We start from the raw sequence: 19,453 nt of genomic DNA, 5'->3' as shown, positions 1-19,453 counted from the left end.
TTGGTAAAACAAACAAGGATAGGTCTTACACAGTTAACGGTAGGGCCCTAGGTAGTATTGTCGAACAGAGTCCTATGGGCTGAGATACATACATCTTTGTAAGTTGCATCATAGGTAGACAAAGGGGTTAAGAAGCCATTTAGCACGCTTGCCTTCATTGCTCAGATCGAGTCTGGAGTTGGATATCAAGTTGAGGTTGTACAGGATGTTACAGAGACTACTTTCGGAGTACATATTCAGTTCTGGTCACCCTGCTATTGGAAGGATATTATTAAATTGGAGGCTTCAGAAAAGATTTACCAGGATGTTGCCAGGAGTGGAAGGTTGGAGTTAGAAACATAGGTTGGGACTTTTTTCACTGGAAGGGAGGTGGTTAAGGGATGACCTTTTAGATGTTTTTAAAATCATGAGGGACAAAGGTAAGGTGAATAGAAAAATGTCTTTTCCCTCAGGTGGGGCAAGTTAAAAACTAGAAGGCATATTTTTAAGATGAGAGGAGAAAGATTTGAAAAGGGATATGAGGAGGAACTTTTGCCACAAAGAGAGCGGTTCATGTGTGGAATGAACTGCCAGATGTAGTAGCAGATGCAGGTACAATTACAACATTTAAAACATGTTTGAACAGGTATATGAATACGAAAAAGTTTAGAGGGATGGGACTAAATGCAGGCAAGTGGGATTAGTTTAGTTTGGGAAACTTGGTTGGCATGGACAAGTTGGACTGAAGGGGCTGTTTCCATGCTGGATGATTCTATAAGTCTGCACACGAGATCCCAACCACTAAGCATGGAGAATTTTTTTTTTCTCTCTATCAGTTTGTTTACTAATCATTTCAAAATTGGTACCACTAGTCTCAATCTTCCTGCCATTGAGGAATGGTTCCTTTCTTTGTTGACACTAGATGATTTTCAGCATGTCTGTCAAGTAAACTTTTAGCCTTCTCTCAAGAGAACAGTCCTAACTTCTCTAATCAAACTAAAAGAATTGGATACAATACTCCAACTGAGACCAAATCAGAATTCAATGAAAGATTCATTACAACTTGTTTGTTTTGATACTCTATAATATATTAATAAATCTCAGTAACTGCACACCTTGTTAAATTTTTTTTTGAAGTGCCCTGCCACTGTTTTATTTCAAAAATTAAGTCAGCTCCCAGACACTGTCAGACTCAGTGAGAAATCTACACTCCACACATCCTCCATACAGTAAACCTCAGTTGGTAATCCCTTCTTAGGCAATTTAAAATAAATTCTTTCTTTAAATGTAGCTCAGCCAGCTAGCTCAAAGGATAGGGGCAATACTGAAGCTGACAGAGGGCTCCATGCAGAGTAAGGGCAGACACTGGGGTGAACTTCTCAGCCCAATGGCATAAATGACATGTAAAACAAAACATAAAACTTATCAATCACAGCACCTCATTATTAAGTCAGAACTCTCAATCCTTGCTGAAAGAGACGATGAACATTGATTTGATCTCAGTACAGTTGTTAATAGCTATCATGAGTAGCGCCTGTACTACATATTCACCCCCAATACAGCAGTAAGTTCCAAAGGCACCACTTCTCTAGTACTCAAACAGTTCACTAAGTTCTTGTTCTGTTCTCAGCTCCAGACTAAAACTCTGCTGACTTTAGGCACCTTGGATTTCATGCTGCAGTTGCAATCAGCTGTCAGCACTTTGTTAAACTTTGATCACCTCTGTGCTGAGAAGCAGATACAGCTGCTGCTAACTAGCAGGAAAAGCAGCTGCTAACTGGATATTGTCCAATTTTTAAATGTTTACTGCTTACCACTGATAATGGGCAAATCTCATCAACATGAAACTTGGCCATAATACACATTGGGAACTATGTTCAAAATTTTGTGGAGTTTTATTGACCCTTACATTAGTGGTAGGAACATTACTGGAGAAGATTCTTAGGAACAGGATTTACTTGCATTTGGAAAAGTATGGACTTACTAGGAGTAGTCAGTATGGCTTTATGCAAGGGATGTCTTGTCTCACAAACTTGAGTTTTTTTGAAGAAGTGAAGATGACGGACGTCAGGGCAGTGGATGTTGTCTACATGGAGTTTACTAAAGCATTTGACAAGGCCCCTCATGGTACACTGGTCTAGCAGATTAAGGTGCATGAAATTCATGGTGAGTTGGCAAGTTGGATACAAAACTGGCTTTCTCAGAGAAGATAGAGGATAGTCATGGAGGGGTGCTTTTCTGACGAGGTCTGTGATAGTGGTGTGCTGCAAGGATCAGTGTTGGGACTTCTTATTTGTTAAGTTTCACAGATGACACAAAAAGTTAGTGGAATTGTGGACACTGAGGAAGGTTATCAAAGGATACAGCAAGATATAGATCAGTTGGAAACTTAGGAAACAACAGATGAAATTTAATCCAGACAAATGTGAGATGATGCATTTTGGGAGGTCAAACACAAGAGGAAGTATGCAGTAAATAGTAGGACCCTTAGGAGCATTGATACGCAGAGGGATCTTGGGGTGTAAGTCTATAGCTCCCTGAAAGTGGCAACACAAGTGGATAAGGCGGTAAAGGCGGCTTATGGCATGCCTTTATTGGTCAGGGCACTGGATATGAAAGTTGGCATGTCATGTTGCAGTTGTGTAAGATTTCAGTTAAGCCACATTTGGAGGTTTTTTTGCAGTTCTAGTTGCAACACTATAGGGAGGATGTGGAGGTTTTGGAGAGGGTGCAAAAGAGATTGTTGCCTGGATTGGAGTGTATTAGCTATCAGGTGAGGTTGAATAAACTTGGACTGTTTTCACTAGAGGTGGTGGCGGAGGTGTAGATCATAGAAGTACATGAAATTATGAGAGCACAGCTAGGATGGCTAATCAGAGTCTATTTTAGGGTGCAAATATCAAATACTAGGTTTAAGGTGAGACCGGGAAACTTAAAAGGAGGAGATGTGTATGGAAAGTTTTATTAAGTCGAGGGTGGTAGGTGACTAGAACACTAGAACTAAGGGAGATGGTTGAAGCAGATATGTCAGGAAGGTTTAAGAGGCTCTTAGACAGACATGAACAGGTAGGGAACAGAGGGATACAGACCATATGAAGGCAGATGGGATAAGTTCAAAATGGTATCATGGTTGGTACAAACATGGTGGGCCAAAGGGCCTTTCCCTGTGTTGTACTGTTCCATGTTCGGAAATAAGAAAGAATTATTTCCACTGGTCGATAGTTTATGTTCTTTTATTAGAAGTCAGGCAGGTTTCATTGCAGAGTTTGTTAGAATATAGAATTCCTGATCAGAAACAGCAGTGGAACCAGAATCCATGAAACCTTTTCAAAAAGGAAGTTGGTTAAATATTTGGAACGCAAAAAATCACTAATATGAAGTGCAGTGGGAAAGGGTGGGAGGAAGGAATTTTTCAGAGAGCCAACATAGGCACAGAAAGCTGAATGACTCCCTTCCAATACCACGCAATTCTAATCCTGGTGTTCTATTTTGTCTCTCATGGGTCATGAGACAGCATGAGGGCAGATCTTTCTGTTCAAATTGAGCAAACTCATTAAAAACTACAATTTATTAAAGCAACTCACTAAGCCTTCTTCATCAGTTCATTCCAAATGCTCAACCTCTACTATTTAGGAGCAAAAGGGTTGCCAAGTCACTAACCATCCTGACTCTAAATCCCGGAACAATTCCCCACCCCCCCTCCATCCCATCATCCTTATGGGTCTACCTAGACCAAGTGGACCACAGCAGTCCAAGGTATCAGATCAACTCCACCTGCTCAATGGTGATTAGGGACAGTACATAAGAAATAAGCACAGGAGTAGGCTGTTCGACCACTCTAGCCTGCTCTGCCATTCAACAGGATCATGGCTGCTCGGACATTCCTCACACCTACCTTTCTGACCATTCCCTATAACTCTTGATTCCCCAAATGATCCAGAACCTATCTCAACCTTAAATAGACACATGGACTCTACCCCCACAGGTCTCTGTGATAAGGAGTTCAGAGAGAAGAAATTCTTCTTGATCTCAATCTTAGATTCCGAATAAAGGGATGTTAATTTATGTCCTCTGGTCCTACACTCTCCCAAGAAGAGAAACATCCTCTCAGCCCCTGAAGAATCCTGCATGCTTCAGTGAGATCGCTTCTCTTTCTTCGAAATTCCAATGAGTAGATAAGTAAATGCCGACCCAGTTAGCAGAGCCCATATCCTGCAAAGTAACAAATTTTAAAAATCTGGTGTTTACCTTTGCCCGTAGCAGAGTTGTGCCGATTTCCACCAGGGAGGAGTGAGGGAAACCTGTTTACGCAGAAACCGCTTCTCGTATATGCTGCTGTGCTCCCCTGACCAAAGGGAATCCAATAGAAACTATTAGTGAATCAAATCAGAGTCTTGGCTTCATATTTACTTTCCCACTATTCTGTTGTGTCTTCTGTTTGTAAGACCCCTCCCTCCACTTGTCAATGTGCCACATGGTGCAATCTGTGGCCTAACTCCATATACCCGCCTTTGGCCTATTTCCCTTAGTATCTTCACTTAATAAAAAAATTATCTACCTCAGTTTTACAATTAACTGCCATTTGTGGAAGAGAATTCCAAACATCTACAACCCTTTTGTATGTAGAAGTGCTTCCTAACATCACTCTTGAATGGTCTGGTCCTAATTTTTAGACTATGCCCCCTAATTCACTTAATAAAAAAAATTATCTACCTCAGTTTTACAATTAACTGATGTGGGAGCTAGCTGATCCCATTGTGAATGGCAGTGACCACATCTGCAGCAAGTGTTGGTTGCTGGAAGAACTCCGGATCAGAGTTGATGATCTGGAATCTGAGCTTCAAACACTGCGGCACATCCGGGAGGGGGAAGAGTTACCTGGACGCTTTGTTTCAGGAGGCAGTCACACCTGGGAGATTAAGTAATTCACATTCAGTTAGTGATCAGGGACATCAGAATGTGACTGTAAGTGAGGCAGGTAGGGGGAACCGGAGTTCAGGAGTGCAGGAGCCTCAGCCCTTGACCTTGTCCAACAGGTATGAGATTCTTGCTCCCTGTATGGATGAGGAAAAGGGCTCTGGACAGGATGAGCCAGCTGGCCATGGCACCATGGTGCAGAAGGCCAATCAAGAGGTGGAAGCAAAAAGACAAGTAGTTGTTATAGGGGATTCTATAATTAGGGGGACAGATAGTCCTTTGCAAGCCGGATCGGGAGTCTCGCATGGTATGTTGCCTGCCCGGTGCCAGGGTGCGGGGCATCTCCGACCGGCTTGAAAGGATATTGGAGCGAGAGGATCCAATTGTTGTGGTCCACGTTGATACTAACAACTTAGGCAAAGCTAGGGTGGAGGACCTGTTTGGAGATTACGAAGCACTAGGAAGGAAATTGAAGTACAGGCCCTCAAGGGTCATAATCTCCGGATTACTGCCCGAGCCACGTGTCAGCTGGCATAGGGATAAGAAAATTAGGGAAGTAAACACGTGGCTAAGGGATTGGTGTAGGAAAGAGGGATTCCACTTCATGGGGCATTGTATCAGTTTTGGAACCGGGGGGATCTGTACCGTTGGGACGGTCTCCACCTGAACCGATCTGGTAACAATGTTCTAGCAAAGAGGATAAATAGGGTGGTCAGTAGGACTTTAAACTTCTGAGTTGGGGGGGGGGGGGGGGGGGGGAGGGAAAGTGAAAGTAACAGGGAGTATGGAGTTAAATGGAAAGATAAGCAACAGGATAGCATATGTGCAGGTGGATTTAAACTCGAGGCAGACTGGGAATGCAGCAAAAAAGGATGGATAACTGAGGACATCTTATGACTTCCAATATCTCTAATGATAAAGTTAGCATTAAGGCACTTTACCTGAATGCTCGTAGCATTCGTAACAAAGCAGATGAACTAATGGCACAGATCATAGTGAATGATTATGAGGTGGTAGGCATCACAGAGACGTTACAGGGAGGTCAGGACTGGCAGTTAAACCTCCAAGGATTTTCAACTTATCGAAAAGACAGGGAGGTGGGCAGAGGGGGTGGGGTTGCCTTGTTAGTTAAGAACAAAATTAAATCTATGGCACTGAATGACATAGCGTCGGATGATGTAGAGTCTGTGTGGGTGGAATTGAGGAACCACAAAGGCAAAAAAACCATAATGGGAGTTATGTACAGACCTCCTAACAGTGGTGAGGACCAGGGGCGCAACATGTACCGGGAAATAGAGAAAGCATGTCAGAAAGGCAAGGTCACGGTGATCATGGGAGACTTCAATATACAGGTGGACTGGGTAAATAATGTTGCCAGTGGATCCAAAGAAAGGGAATTCATGGAATGCTTACAGGAAGGCTTTTTGGAACAGCTTGTCATGGAGCCCACAAGGGAGCAGGCTATTCTGGACCTAGTGCTATGTAATGAACCAGATTTTATAAAAGATCTTGAAGTAAGGGAACACTTAGGAAGCAGCGATCATAATAGGGTAGAGTTCAGTCTGCAGTTTGAAAGAGAGAAGGCAAAATTGGATGTAATGGTGTTACAGTTAAATAAAGTTAATTATGAGGGCATGAGAGAGGAACTGACAAAAATAGACTGGAAGCAGAGCCTAGCGGGGAAGACAGTAGAGCAAAAATAGCAGGAGTTTGTGGGTATAATTGAGGAGGAGAAAGTGAGGTCTGCAGATGCTGGAGATCAGAGCTGAAAATGTGTTGCTGGAAAAGCGCAGCAGGTCAGACAGCATCCAAGAAACAGGAAATTCGATCGTTTCGCCCGAAATGATCGAATTTCCTGTTCCTTGGATGCTGCCTGACCTGCTGCGCTTTTCCAGCAACACATTTTCAGGTATAATTGAGGACACTATACAGAGGTTCATCCCCAAGAAAAGAAAGATTATCTGGGGAGGGATTAGACAGCCATGGCTGACAAAGGAAGTCAGGAAATGTATTAAAGAAAAAGAGAGATCCAATAAACTGGCCAAGAGCAGTGGAATTCAGAAGATTGGGAAGGCTACAAAAACAAACAGAGGACAACAAAGAGAGAAATAAGGATGGAGAGGATCAAATATGAAGGTAGGCTAGCCAGTAATATTAGAAATGATAGTAAAAGTTTCTTTCAATACATAAGAAACAAAAGACAGGCAAAAGTAGACATTGGGCCACTTCAAACTGATGCTGGAAGCCTAGTGATGGGAGATAAGGAAATAGCAGGACAACTTAACAAGTACTTTGCGTCAGTCTTCACAGTGGAAGACATGAGTAATATCCCAACAATTAAAGGGAGTCAGGGGGCTGAGTTGAGTATGGTTGCCATTACAAAAGAGAAACTGCTAGAAAAGCTAAAAGGTCTTAAAATTGATAAATCTCCTGGCCCCGATGGGATACATCCTAGAGTTCTGAGACAGGTGGCTGAGGAAATAGCAGAGGCATTGGTTCAGATCTTTCAAAAATCACTAGAGTCAGGGAAAGTCCCGGATGATTGGAAGATCACTGTTGTAACCCCCTTGTTCAAGAAAGGATCAAGACAAAAGATGGAAAATTATAGACCAATTAGCCTAACCTCGGTTGTTGGTAAAATTCTAGAATCCATCATTAAGGATGAGGTTTCTAAATTCTTAGAAGAGCAGAGTCTGATTAGAACAAGTCAACATGGATTTAGTAAGGGGAGATCGTGTCTGACAAACCTGCTGGAATTCTTTGAAGAGGTGACAAGTAGGTTAGACCAGGGAAAGCCAGTGGATGTGGTCTATCTAGACTTCCAAAAGGCCTTTGATAAGGTGCCACATGGGAGGCTGCTGAGCAAGGTGAGGGCCCATGGTGTTCGAGGTGAGCTACTGGTATGGATTGAGGGTTGGCTGTCTAACAGAAGGCAGAGAGTTGGGATAAAAAAAAAGTTATTTTTCGGAATGGCAGCCAGTGACAAGCGGTCTCCCGCAGGGTTGTGTTGGGGCCGCAGCTGTTCACATTATATATTAATGATCTGGATGAAGGGACTGGAGGCATTCTAGCGAAGTTTACCGATGATACGAAGTTAGGTGGACAGGCAGATAGTACTGAGGAAGTGGGGAGGCTGCAGAAGGATCTAGACAGTTTGGGAGAGTGGTCCAGGTAATGGCTGATGGAATTCAACGTGTGTAAATGCGAGGTCTTGCACTTTGGCAAAAAGAATAAAAGCATAGACTACTTTCTAAATGGTGAGAAAATTCGTAAAGCCAAAGTACAAAGGGTTCTGGGAGTGCTAGTCGAGGATTCTCTAAAGGTAAACATGCAGGTTGAGTCAGTGATTAAGAAAGTGAATGCAATGTTGTAATTTATTTCAAGAGGGTTGGAATATAAAAACACCATTGTGTTACTGAGACTTTATAAAGCTCTGGTTAGGCCCCATTTGGAGTACTGTGTCCAGTTTTGTCCCCACACCTCAGGAAGGACATATTGGCACTGGAACGTGTCCAGCAGAGATTCACACGGATGATCCCTGAAATGGTAGGTCTAACATATGAGGAACAGCTGAGGATCCTGGGATTGTATTCATTGGCGTTAAGATGATTAAAGGGAGATTTAATAGAAGCTTACAAGGTAATACATGGCTTGGAAAGGGTGGATGCTAGGAAATAGTTTCCGTTAGGCGAGGAGACTAGGACCCGTGGACACACCCCTAGAATTAGAGGGGGTCAATTCAGAACAGAAATGCAGAGACATTTCTTCAGCCAGAGAGTGGTGGGCCTGTGGAATTCATTGCCGCAGAGTGCAGTGGAGGCTGGGACGCTAAATGTCTTCAAGGCAGAGATTGATAAATTCTTGATGTCACAAGGATTTAAGGGCTACAGGGAGAATGCGGGTAAGTGGAGTTGAAATGCCTGTCAGCCATGATTGAATGGCGGAGTGGACTCGATGGGCCAATTGGCCTTACTTCCACTCCTATGTCTTATGGTCTTAATTCTAGAATTCCCCAAACAGTGGAAATAGTTTATGTTTTTTTACCCTGTTGTTTCCGGCTATGATCTTGAAAACTTCAAATCAGACCACCCCTTAATCTTCCTAGAGAAAACAGGCCTAATTTGTATAACGTCTCTTCATAATTTACCCCTAAAATCCAGATTTCATGCTTGTAGAACTATATTGTAGCCCCTCCAAGGCCAATATATTCGTCCTGGAGTGTGATGCTCAGGTCTGCCAGTAGTACTTCAAATGGAATCTACAACTTCATCATGACTTTTGCATCTTTGTACTCCAATCCTCTTGATATAAAAGCCAGCATTACACGGTCTTCCTAAATTATTTGCTGCACCCATTTGTGGCATTTTAAAGACCAATGCAACTGGATCCCAAAATGGTTTGGATAGCCACTATATTTAATGTCATACTGTCTAGAAAGTACCTGATTTACCCTGGTTTGGACCAAAATAGATAACTTCAGTTATTTACATTGAAATTCATCTGCTAAGGTTTTGCCCATTCACAACCTTTTATAATTTTGTGCGATAATCTACATTGTAGACAATAGCCTACTACATATTTTCTTCCCCTTTGTTTGGTTTTAGGGGGTGCTCTGTGCCCCATCAGTTTATTCCTTTCCCCTTGTTCACGCCACAGGATTCTTTCACACCACCCAGGCAGGCACTCATTGCCTGGTTTCTAATAAAGCAGCTCTGACAAAAGTCAGGATTGAGATACGTCAATGATGACCCATTAATAGATGCAACGTTTTAAATGCATAATATGTGACATTGACTTCTCCCTAGAAACATCGCGCACACATAATTTTTAAAATTAATTCTTGCGAATCATTCTTCTTAATCTGTAGCTTGTTTATACACGAGTAGTTTCCACATTTTTATAACATGAATCACAGTTCCATCGTTTCAGATTCTTTTAGGTCATCAACAATCTCTTGCTGACCTATCCATTATGTACCACTGTCTTACATCAGTATGAAATTCTCTCTCCTGACTTCCATGCCAGGACTTTCCCTTTTCTGACCCCAAAAATCAAACAATTCCCAGTTTTTTCCAATCTGGGAGGACATGCTAGTGAAGCTGCTCAAATGTTGGTGCTGAATAGTGGATTGCGACTGCTAGTCTCTGACAGTTTTGCACCATTGTATCCTACATTAATATTGCAACACTCTTAAAGGGAGCACACTGTGAATTCACATTTGGCAGCCACAAGGCTTGACCAATTGTGCAGGGCAGAAGGGATTTCAGGCATTCTGCACTTACTCTGGAAGCTATGATGAGAGTCCGCTTGCCAACAGGACAGACCACCAGCAGCCATTCTTCAACCAGGTCACTGGGTACATCCACCAGCCACTCAGAAAGCATCAACTGCAAGAAACAGACAGGCACAGCCAATTACAGACAACTTCTTTGTAAAGTTGCTCAGGAAGTATCAAATTCCTTACACTGCACTGGTATACTTAAGATATTCCACATGCACAATATGAATGCTTAAAGCAATAAAGAGAATTAATATAGTTACTGAATTGTAAGCAAAATACTGCAGATGTTGGGAATCTGAAATTTCAAAAACCTGAAAACACTCTAAAAACTCAGCATTTGTGAAACAAGAATCAAAAGGTTATTGTTCTGAGTTGTATAATTCCAAAGAAGTAATATTTGGCTCAAAACAGATGAGTCTCTCCTGCTTGGAAAGTGTTTGCAGTACTTTCTGTTGTCATTTAAAAGCTCATTAGGGCTTGTTCTAGGAGAAAACCAATTCAAAGATGAGCATTCCACATTTATGTTCTCCTTGGAAAATGTAAGTTGTGAATTAATTGTGTTTAACAGTATATAGGTGGTGTACAAGCATTACCTGGGGTTTCACTTGAACACCCAGACATAACAGGATTCTTGTGGTGCAGTGGTAGTATCCTTTTCCCTAGGCCAGAATGTCTGGATTCAAGTCCCACCTGCCCCGAAGATGTGTCAAGGCTTTTCCAAAACAGGTTAGCCAGATAAATTTATACAGATACAACTAACCCAGTGCAAGCAGATAGAGGTCCTCCTCACGGATGGAGGCCTGCACTCTAGTCTCTCGAGAGAAGAAACATGCAATCCACCAATATACTGGGGTCTTCCACAACCGGAGTGTCACAGGGCTGGGGTGCATTATCTCGCCCTACAACACCACCCAATTTAAATATTTCATTTTTCATTTCAACATTTGATTTGTGTTAGAGTGCCCCTTTAAGACATTATCACTTATTTGGTTTAATTGGTCACTCAAAGCAGTATAAATAGGTACTGACTGAAACTGTAGCAGGGTTGAGTTAAGATGTATGTGCTTGTAACAAAGTGTAAAACCAAATAAAAGATTTGCTACAATACTACTAGTCACCAACTGGCTGTGTGGAAGTTAATAGAAAATTATCTTTTGGTCTTTGTGGAATCCTGTGTACTGTTTATTTCTCCAATTAAATGAGGAAACAGTTTTACTTCTGTTACAAAAACAAATTGCTGGAAAAGCTCAGCAGGTCTAGTAGTATCTGCAGAGAGAAGATCAGAGTTAACTTTTCAGGTCTAGTGACCCCTCCTCAGACCTTCTGTTACACCTCATTGGGATAGCACACTAAACTCTGAGACATCACAAAAATTAAAATTTGTTATTAAAAGTTTAAAAATCCCCAATTTACTTGCTAAATAGACACAAGCTAACAGAAAACATGGACCAGGTTTCTGACTTGGCAAACCTACTATTTACAATAAACAGAAGCCAAACAATTCCTTCCTTACTTTTACAATAGTCCTGTTCTCCAACTTCAGTCCACAATTAAAGATACAGAAAAATAAAAATATATAGCCTGCACATTTTTTCATACAGGCCAATTACTACAAGTGTGTCTCCTGCTCAAGAATCACAATCTTATCTTTCAGTGAGTCAGCCATGTACTCTCACATCAGAAGCTTGTGGTTTGAAAGTCCATTCTAGAGACCTAAGTACAAAACACTGCCTCAAGTGTAATACTGAGGAAGGGCTGCCTTGCAGGAGGTACGGTCTTTCCAACTCTCTTCTCAGATGAAGGTATAAGATCCCATAGCACTATTTAAGGGAGGCTCTTTTCGGTGGAAGTGGGTACTGCAGATGCTGGAAATTAGAGTGGTGCTGGAAAAGCACAGCAGGTCAGGCAGCATCTGAGGAGCAGGAAAATTGACGTTTCGGGCAAAAGCCCTTCATCAGGTTCTTCTCTGTATTCTTCCAATATTTATCTCTCAATAACCTTCATGGAAATGGATAATCTGGCCATTATCATGCTGCTGATTGTGAGACCATTCTGAGTACAAATCTACTGTCGTGTCACATGCAGAACACGTCCCACTTCAAAAAACAATTGCTTGTAAAGCACTGAGGTTTTGTAAGGTGTTACAATAATGCAACCTCTTTCCTTCATCAATCAAGTTATATCAAGAATAAGCCTGAACCCAGAATCTCCCATTTATCAGATTTGCAATCTCAGGCAATCCACACGCTGAAGAGGGTGCAGCAATTGGAGGCTGTGTGTCTCCACAAGGAGAAAAGACTGTAGTGCTGAGAATTATCTCAAGCCAAGTACATGTGCCATACTGCAACTGGTAATGTTGGGGATGAAAATAACTGCTAAATGAGAATGCTTTCATAATCAAGGCCCCGTTTATATGCATCAAAATCCAGGCCGAGTTGAAGTCAATCAACCAATGGCAAACAACACAGGTAGCCGACATAAGAGGCATGAAAGTCTAAAATCCACTCATCATACGGAGTTACTGTAGTCATATGGACACAATTATATATGAGAAAACATTTTCATTTGGCCCTTCAGGGCAGATCTGTCATTCAATACAATATGGCTGATCTTCTGCGTCACTCACAACCTGCGTCCCACATCACTCAATTCCTTGAAAGACCAAAAACCAGGAGCAATAGGTCAAGTGCTACTTCCCTTTTCAGTGAAACTTCTGTGCCAAATACTGACGCAGGAAAAGGTTCAATTGGTGACCTTCCATTCATATCATTTACGGGCAATGTTTTTCTTTTGTGTTTCAACATTCGCAAAAGTTGGCAGGTTCACAGAAAAGGCTATGTTTACCCCTACAACACAGCGTTGCATACTGGCAGCACACATTATTAACTACGTATGTGCATTTAGGTGACTGGTGCAGGCTTACAATACAAAGCAATAGTATTGACGAACTTGAGCACATGTGGGCATCTATCCTGGAGTGACATTACAAACTGCTGAGCACAAATAGAACAAAAAGATAAACTTTGCTCATCTACTCATATTCTTTGAGAGCAACCTGAAATTTAGTGACTGCCTGCTGAGTTGAAATAAGGCAGCAGCTGCATGTAAACACAAACAACGCCAAGTCAACCTAACGTGGAACAACATAACATTCTTTTGTTTCCATTTGGTCAAAGATTTGGAACACCCTCCTGAACAGCAAGGTCAGTGGTTCTTCACAACATGGTCTACACAGCTCAAGGCAGAAGCTTCACCCTGTTCAAGGATGATTGGAGATGCTAGACTTTGCCAACAATGCCCGTCTTCAAGAAACTAATTAAAAGAAAAATTCTAGGTGTACGCACATTAAAGTAAAAGATTTGTTAAGATACTTTCCATTTTAGATCCTCTCCCAATTTCCCTTACTGGAAAAAACAATAAATTTTAAAGCAATATTAAAAAGCTTTTGTAATTGGACCAAGATCACATACACTAAACCTAAAAGAAAGCACAGCACCTGCACACAGGGAACTTGCAAATTCATCAACTGTTGTGTGTTTTAAGCCAGGGTTTAATTCTTGGAAGAGACCAATCGATGCATGCGCCTTCCTCAGTGCAGTAGACCACTGGCAAAGTGAATCTGGCATAGTCCTCTATCCAAACCAAATGACAGACTGCTCCAAAACCTGTCTAATCTCAAAATAAGAGTCAAAAAGGGTGGTGCGGCAAAAAAAAATACAGCAAGTCTGGCAGCATGAGAGGACGACAGTTGACATTTCGGGCATAAGCCCATCTTCAGGTATGCTCCTGATGTTGTTAAACCTAAGAGGGTATAGAAAAGATTTACAATTATGTTGCCAGGACTGGATGCTTGGGTTATTGGGAGAGACTGAATAAGTTGAAGCTTTTTCCCCTGGACTGTCAGAGGCTGAGGGGTGACCTCCAAGAGATTTACAAAGTCATGAGGGATATAGATAGTGTGAATAGCCAAGGTCTTTTTCCTGGGGGGGGGAGGGGTCCAAAACAAGGGGGCATAGGTATAAGGAAAGATTTTAAAAAAAGGACCTGAGGAAACCTTTTCAAGTAGAGGGGTGGTGTGCATATTGAACAAGCTGCCAGAGGGAGTGGTGGAGGTGGATACAATTATAACATTTAAAAGGCATTTGCATGGCAGATGAATAAGAAAGGTTTAAGAGGGAAGTGGGCCAAATGTTGGCAAATGGGATGTGTGGTCAATACGATGAGTTGGACCGAATGGTGTCTTTCCATGCTATAGTACTCTATTACTCTACAATTAGCTCGCTTAAAAAAAAATCCTGAACACAGCAGAAATTATGTTTAGTTAATCCAGCCCTTTGCATTGTTAAATGACCATCAAAGAACAGTACAGCACAGCAATAGGCCCTTTGGCCCACCAAGACTGCACTGACACAGGGCGTCTTTCTAAACAAAAAAAATTGTGTTTCTACATGGTCCGTATCCCTGTTTCCTACCTATTCATATATCTGTCAAGATGTCACTTCAACGTTGCTGTTGTATCCAGCCCCACCACCTCCTGTGGCAGCACATTCCAGGCAATTACCACCCACTTTAAAAAAAACCTGCCTCTCACATCTCCTTTAAACTTTACCCCTTTTACCTCAAGCCTGTGTCCCCTAGTAACTGAACCTTCAGAAAAAAAGATTCTGACCAACCATACTGTCCATACCCCTCATAATTCTGTAAATTTCTTTTAACTCAGCCTCCCCATTCTTTTGATGTCTTAATGAAAACAAGTTTGTCGAATCTAATCTAATCTATCGTCATAGCTAAAAGCCTACAAACCATGCTGTGTAAATCATTTTTGTACCCTCTCCAAAGCCTCAACATTCCTTCTGGCAGTGTCGCAACCAGGCCTGTATACAATATCCCAAATGTGGCCTAACTAATGTACTATATAGCTACAACATGACTTACCAACTTTTATATTCCATGCCCCGACCAATGAAGAAAACCATGCCAAATGACTTCTTGATCACATTATCTACAATTGTTGCCACTTTCAGGGAACTATGGACCCGTACCCCAGATCCCTCTGCATGTTGAAGTTACTAAGAGTTTGATTATTGGTTATATACTTCCCTCCTGCATTAGATCTTCCAAAATGCATCATCTCATATTTAAGGGGAAATTACTGGAGATGCTGGAATCTAAATCGAAAACAAACAAAAAAAAAAATGCCAAGGATCACAGACTGATGAAAAGTCATTTAGACTTGAAACATTAGCTTGGTCTCTCTTGACGGATACAGCCTAACCCACTGTGATCTCCAACATTTCAGTTCATCTCATTTTTGTCCAGATTAAACTCCATTTGCAACTTCTCTGCCCAAGTGTCCAAGCTATCTATATTCTGCTGTATCCTTTGTCAATTTTCTTCACTATCTGCAGCTCCCCAAATCTTTATTTGTCTGCAAACTTACTAGTCAAGCCACCTACATTTTCCTTCGAATCATTTATATATTATAGACATCTGCAATAATCCTTGTGGATCACTGGTCACAGACCTGTAGTCAGAAAAACACCCTTCCACCACTACTCTCCATCTTCTATGATGAAGCCAGTTCTGCATCAATTTCAGTAGCTCACTGCAAATCCCATGTGAATTCACTTTCTGAATCAGTTTGCCATGAGGGACCTTGTCAAAGGCCTTGCTGAAGTCCACATAGACAACGTCTACTGCCCTACCCTCAACAATCGTTGTCACTGCCTTAAAAAAACTCTATCAAGTTTGAGAGGGATGATTTCCTCTGCATAAAGCCATGCTGCTTATCACTGATAAGTCCATATTTTCCAAAAGGTGCGTAAATTTTAACAATCTTCTCCAATAATTTCCCTCCAACTGATGTAAAGCTCTCTGGCCTGTAATTTTTCTGATTATCCCTTTTACCCTTCTTAAACAAAGGAACAGTGTTGGCTATTCTTCAGTCCTCTGGGACCTCCTCTGTGACGGAAGAGGATACAAGGATTTCAGACAAGGCCCCAGCCATTTCCTCATGAGGTCTCACTTTAGCATTTTGGGTTCGATCCCATCAACTACTGGGGACTGGTCTACCTTAATGCTTTTAAAACACCCAATGCCACCTCCTGTTTTGTTCACATGCCCTAGAATATCAACATAATCCTCTCTAGAATCCACCCACCATGTCCTCCTCCTTTGTGAACACCTATGCAAAGTATTCATTGAAGGATCTCATCCACTTTCTCCAGCTTTCCTTTTCTCCTGGAGTGAAGCTATCCTTTCCCTAGTTACCCTCTTGCTCCCTACATTCACAAGAAATGTCTTGGGTGTTCTTCCTTAGTTGTGCTTGCCAAAGACATTTCATGACCCCTTTAGCCCTCTTAATTTCTTGTCTGAGCTCTTTCCTGCTATCTTTGGCTTCTTAGAGGGCTTTGCTGTCTTCAGTTTTCCAAACCTCACGAGGCCCTTTTTTTTTGACTGAGCTCTGAATTTCTTGTCACCCAAGGCTCCTGATTCTTGCTGTCCTTATCCTTAATTTTCACATAAACATGCTGGTCCTGAACTCTAAACAGGTCTTCAAAAGACTCTCACATGACAGGTGTAGACTTACCTTTGAATAGCCATCCAATCTACATTCCTCAGCTCCGACTTAATATTGTGGTACTTAGCTTTTCTCCTATTTAGTACTTTCATCCGAGGGTTACTCTTATTCTGATCAATAATAATAAAACTTACAGAATTATGGTCATTGTTCCAAAAATGTTCCCCCACTGATACTTCTATGACCTGGTTTGGTTCATTTCCCAACACTAGATATATTATGGCCCCTTTCCTCATTGGACTTTTTACATATTGTTTCCAGAAAAACTATCCTACACAGTTAACAAATTCTGGCATTCCGTTCCCTCAAATCCAAGCACTAAGCGAGTCCAGTCAATATAGGGAACTCACCACAGCAATCCTTTTGTTTTTATGTTTTTCCAAAATCTGCCCATATATCTGCTCCACTATCACCCAGAAGCTATTGGAAGGCCTGTAGTACAATCCCAAAGTGATTCACCCTTCCAGTTTGTGAGTTCTACCTATATTGCCTTGCTGGGTGAGCCCTTTAAAGGTGTCCTCCTTCTGTACAGCTGTTATATTCTCCTTTACCAGTAACACAACTTCCCCACCTCTTTTACATTCCTCTCTCTCTCTCACCTGAAATATTTAAAGCCAAGTCTGACCCATCCAGGCCTTCACCGGTGATATCAATGCTGGAGAGCAGCTGCTTCTATGTTTGAGTGGATTCAATTACATTAAATCGAGCTACAAATCTTAACGAAGCTTCACCAACTGAGGATGCCCCTAAGTGCTTTATTTTTGATGTGTAGTCACTTACTGCGCAGGAAACACAGCAGCCAGACTTATTTTTAAAGTGATGTTAATTGATGGAGGGAGCTCCCCTGCTATTATCCCCAAGGAGTGGAACAGGATCTTTTACAACCTCCATAAGAGGGCAAATAATTTAACGTTTCTGAAGGTTGGACTGGACTAAGAGCTGACCCCTGACACAGGCAGTTATGGGAAACAAGGATCAATTTTACCCCTGTGGCACAGACGAAGCACTTGTGGAAGGGGATAAGTGTGGCATGTGATCTCTCTTTACAGATCCCTAAACTACTTCAATGGTTTAGACAGTGAACTAATTGTTCACTTTTGGTGATAGCAAAATGGAGAGAGAAAATATATATGCTGCAATATAGAGAGATATGATGGAACAGAAGCATTTTTGGAGAAATCATTATTTAAAGGAACTTCCAAGAAACAGAAATAGTTCATCCATAATTCAATTTTATGTATGTACACAGTAACAAGGACCAACTGTGAAAAGCAGAGCCCATCTAGACTATAACCTTTATGCATTGTATGCTCTCCTGGAATGTACTCTCTGTACTGCCAATTTTATTTATTTCCTGGTCCTTTCATTATAGACTCAAAATAGACTTTTCAATCATGGATTTTTTTCAAAGGTGACGCTGAGTGGGATAACTGCTGAGCACTGAAGGACTCACTGACTGAACTGACTGGAGTGAGTATGTTATAATCATGGAAATCCTTCTCCAACTTCAAAACATCCTCTGGAGAGCCGCATCTTGAAGGACATTGAGCAAATTCTGGTGATATAAGGTGAAAAGATTCCATGCAAATAAGAGCATAAAACATAGGATCAGAATTAGACCATTCGGCCCACTGAATTTGTTTCACCATTCAATCATAGCTGATATATTTCTCAACCCCATTCTCCTGCTTTTTCCCTGACACATTTGATCCCCTTTCTAATCAAAAACCTATCTATCTCTGCCTTAAATATACTTAATGACTTGGTCTCCATGGCCTTCTCTGGCTAAATAAATTCCTCTCTAAAGGGTCATCACTCCAAAGCTGCGTCCTTGAATCCTAATCTCTCTACTAGTGGAAATATATTCTCTACATCCACTCTATTCAGACCTCTCAGTATCCTGCAAATTTTAATGAGACCCTGCCTCATCCTACTAAACTTCAACAAGTACAGACCCAGAGTTCTCAACCATTGCTCATGACAAGCTCTTTGACCTCAGGATCATTCTTATGAACCTCCACTGGACCCCACCCACCCCCCAAGACCAGCACATTCTTCCACAGATACAGGACCTAAAACTGCTCACAATATTCCAAATGCCGTCTCACTGGAGCCTTCTCCAGCATCAGCAGTGTCTCTCTGCTCTTGTATTCTATCCCACTTGAAATGAATGCGAACACTGCATTTGCCTTCCTAACTGCCAACTGAATCTGCATTTTGACGTTAAGAGAATTTGAATGAGAACTCAAATTTCCGAAGCCTTTCCCCATTTTGAAAATAGTCTATGCCTCCATTCTTCACACACACACACGTGCATAACCTCACACTTTCCCACATTGTATTTCATCTTCCACTTCTTTACCCATTCTCCTGGTCTGTCCAAGTCCCCCTGCAGCCTCCTTGTTTCCTCAACATTACTTGTCTCTCCAACTATCTTTGCGTCATCTAAAAACTTAGCAACAATGCTATTAATTTCTTCATCTGGACTGCAATAGGTTGAGTCAACTGTCTATTTCAAATAAAGGATTCCACACTGGGTGATATGATTTCTTACACTGCCACATACCAATATAAATAGGTTTCTCCTATCAATCTTGACGACCCTCAGTAACCTTTTCAGCCATTATATGTTCAAATCATTTCTCATACTTTTAGTTCCTTCACACTCATAGGACTCCGATATCTAGTAAAATGTT

At 41.6% G+C, this 19,453-nt stretch overlaps 1 protein-coding gene across 3 annotated transcripts in view; it reads right to left on the bottom strand.

The window, feature by feature from the left end:
- Positions 1–19,453, bottom strand: part of snupn (snurportin 1) — a 45,729-nt gene that overhangs the window by 12,574 nt on the left and 13,702 nt on the right. For all 3 annotated transcript variants that reach the window (XM_060853627.1, XM_060853629.1, XM_060853630.1), the window contains exons 4-5: positions 10,179–10,283; positions 4,228–4,324 (exon numbers count right to left, since the gene is read on the bottom strand). In XM_060853627.1, the coding sequence (XP_060709610.1) occupies positions 4,228–4,324; positions 10,179–10,283 (202 nt within the window). The remainder of the gene's footprint in view (positions 1–4,227; positions 4,325–10,178; positions 10,284–19,453) is intronic.

The sequence above is a fragment of the Hemiscyllium ocellatum genome, chromosome 42 (genome assembly GCF_020745735.1).
Source record: "Hemiscyllium ocellatum isolate sHemOce1 chromosome 42, sHemOce1.pat.X.cur, whole genome shotgun sequence".
Classification (NCBI taxonomy): domain Eukaryota; kingdom Metazoa; phylum Chordata; class Chondrichthyes; order Orectolobiformes; family Hemiscylliidae; genus Hemiscyllium; species Hemiscyllium ocellatum.
The sequence above is the reverse complement of the archived record's forward strand: the minus strand, read 5'-3'. Positions and strand labels throughout refer to the sequence as shown.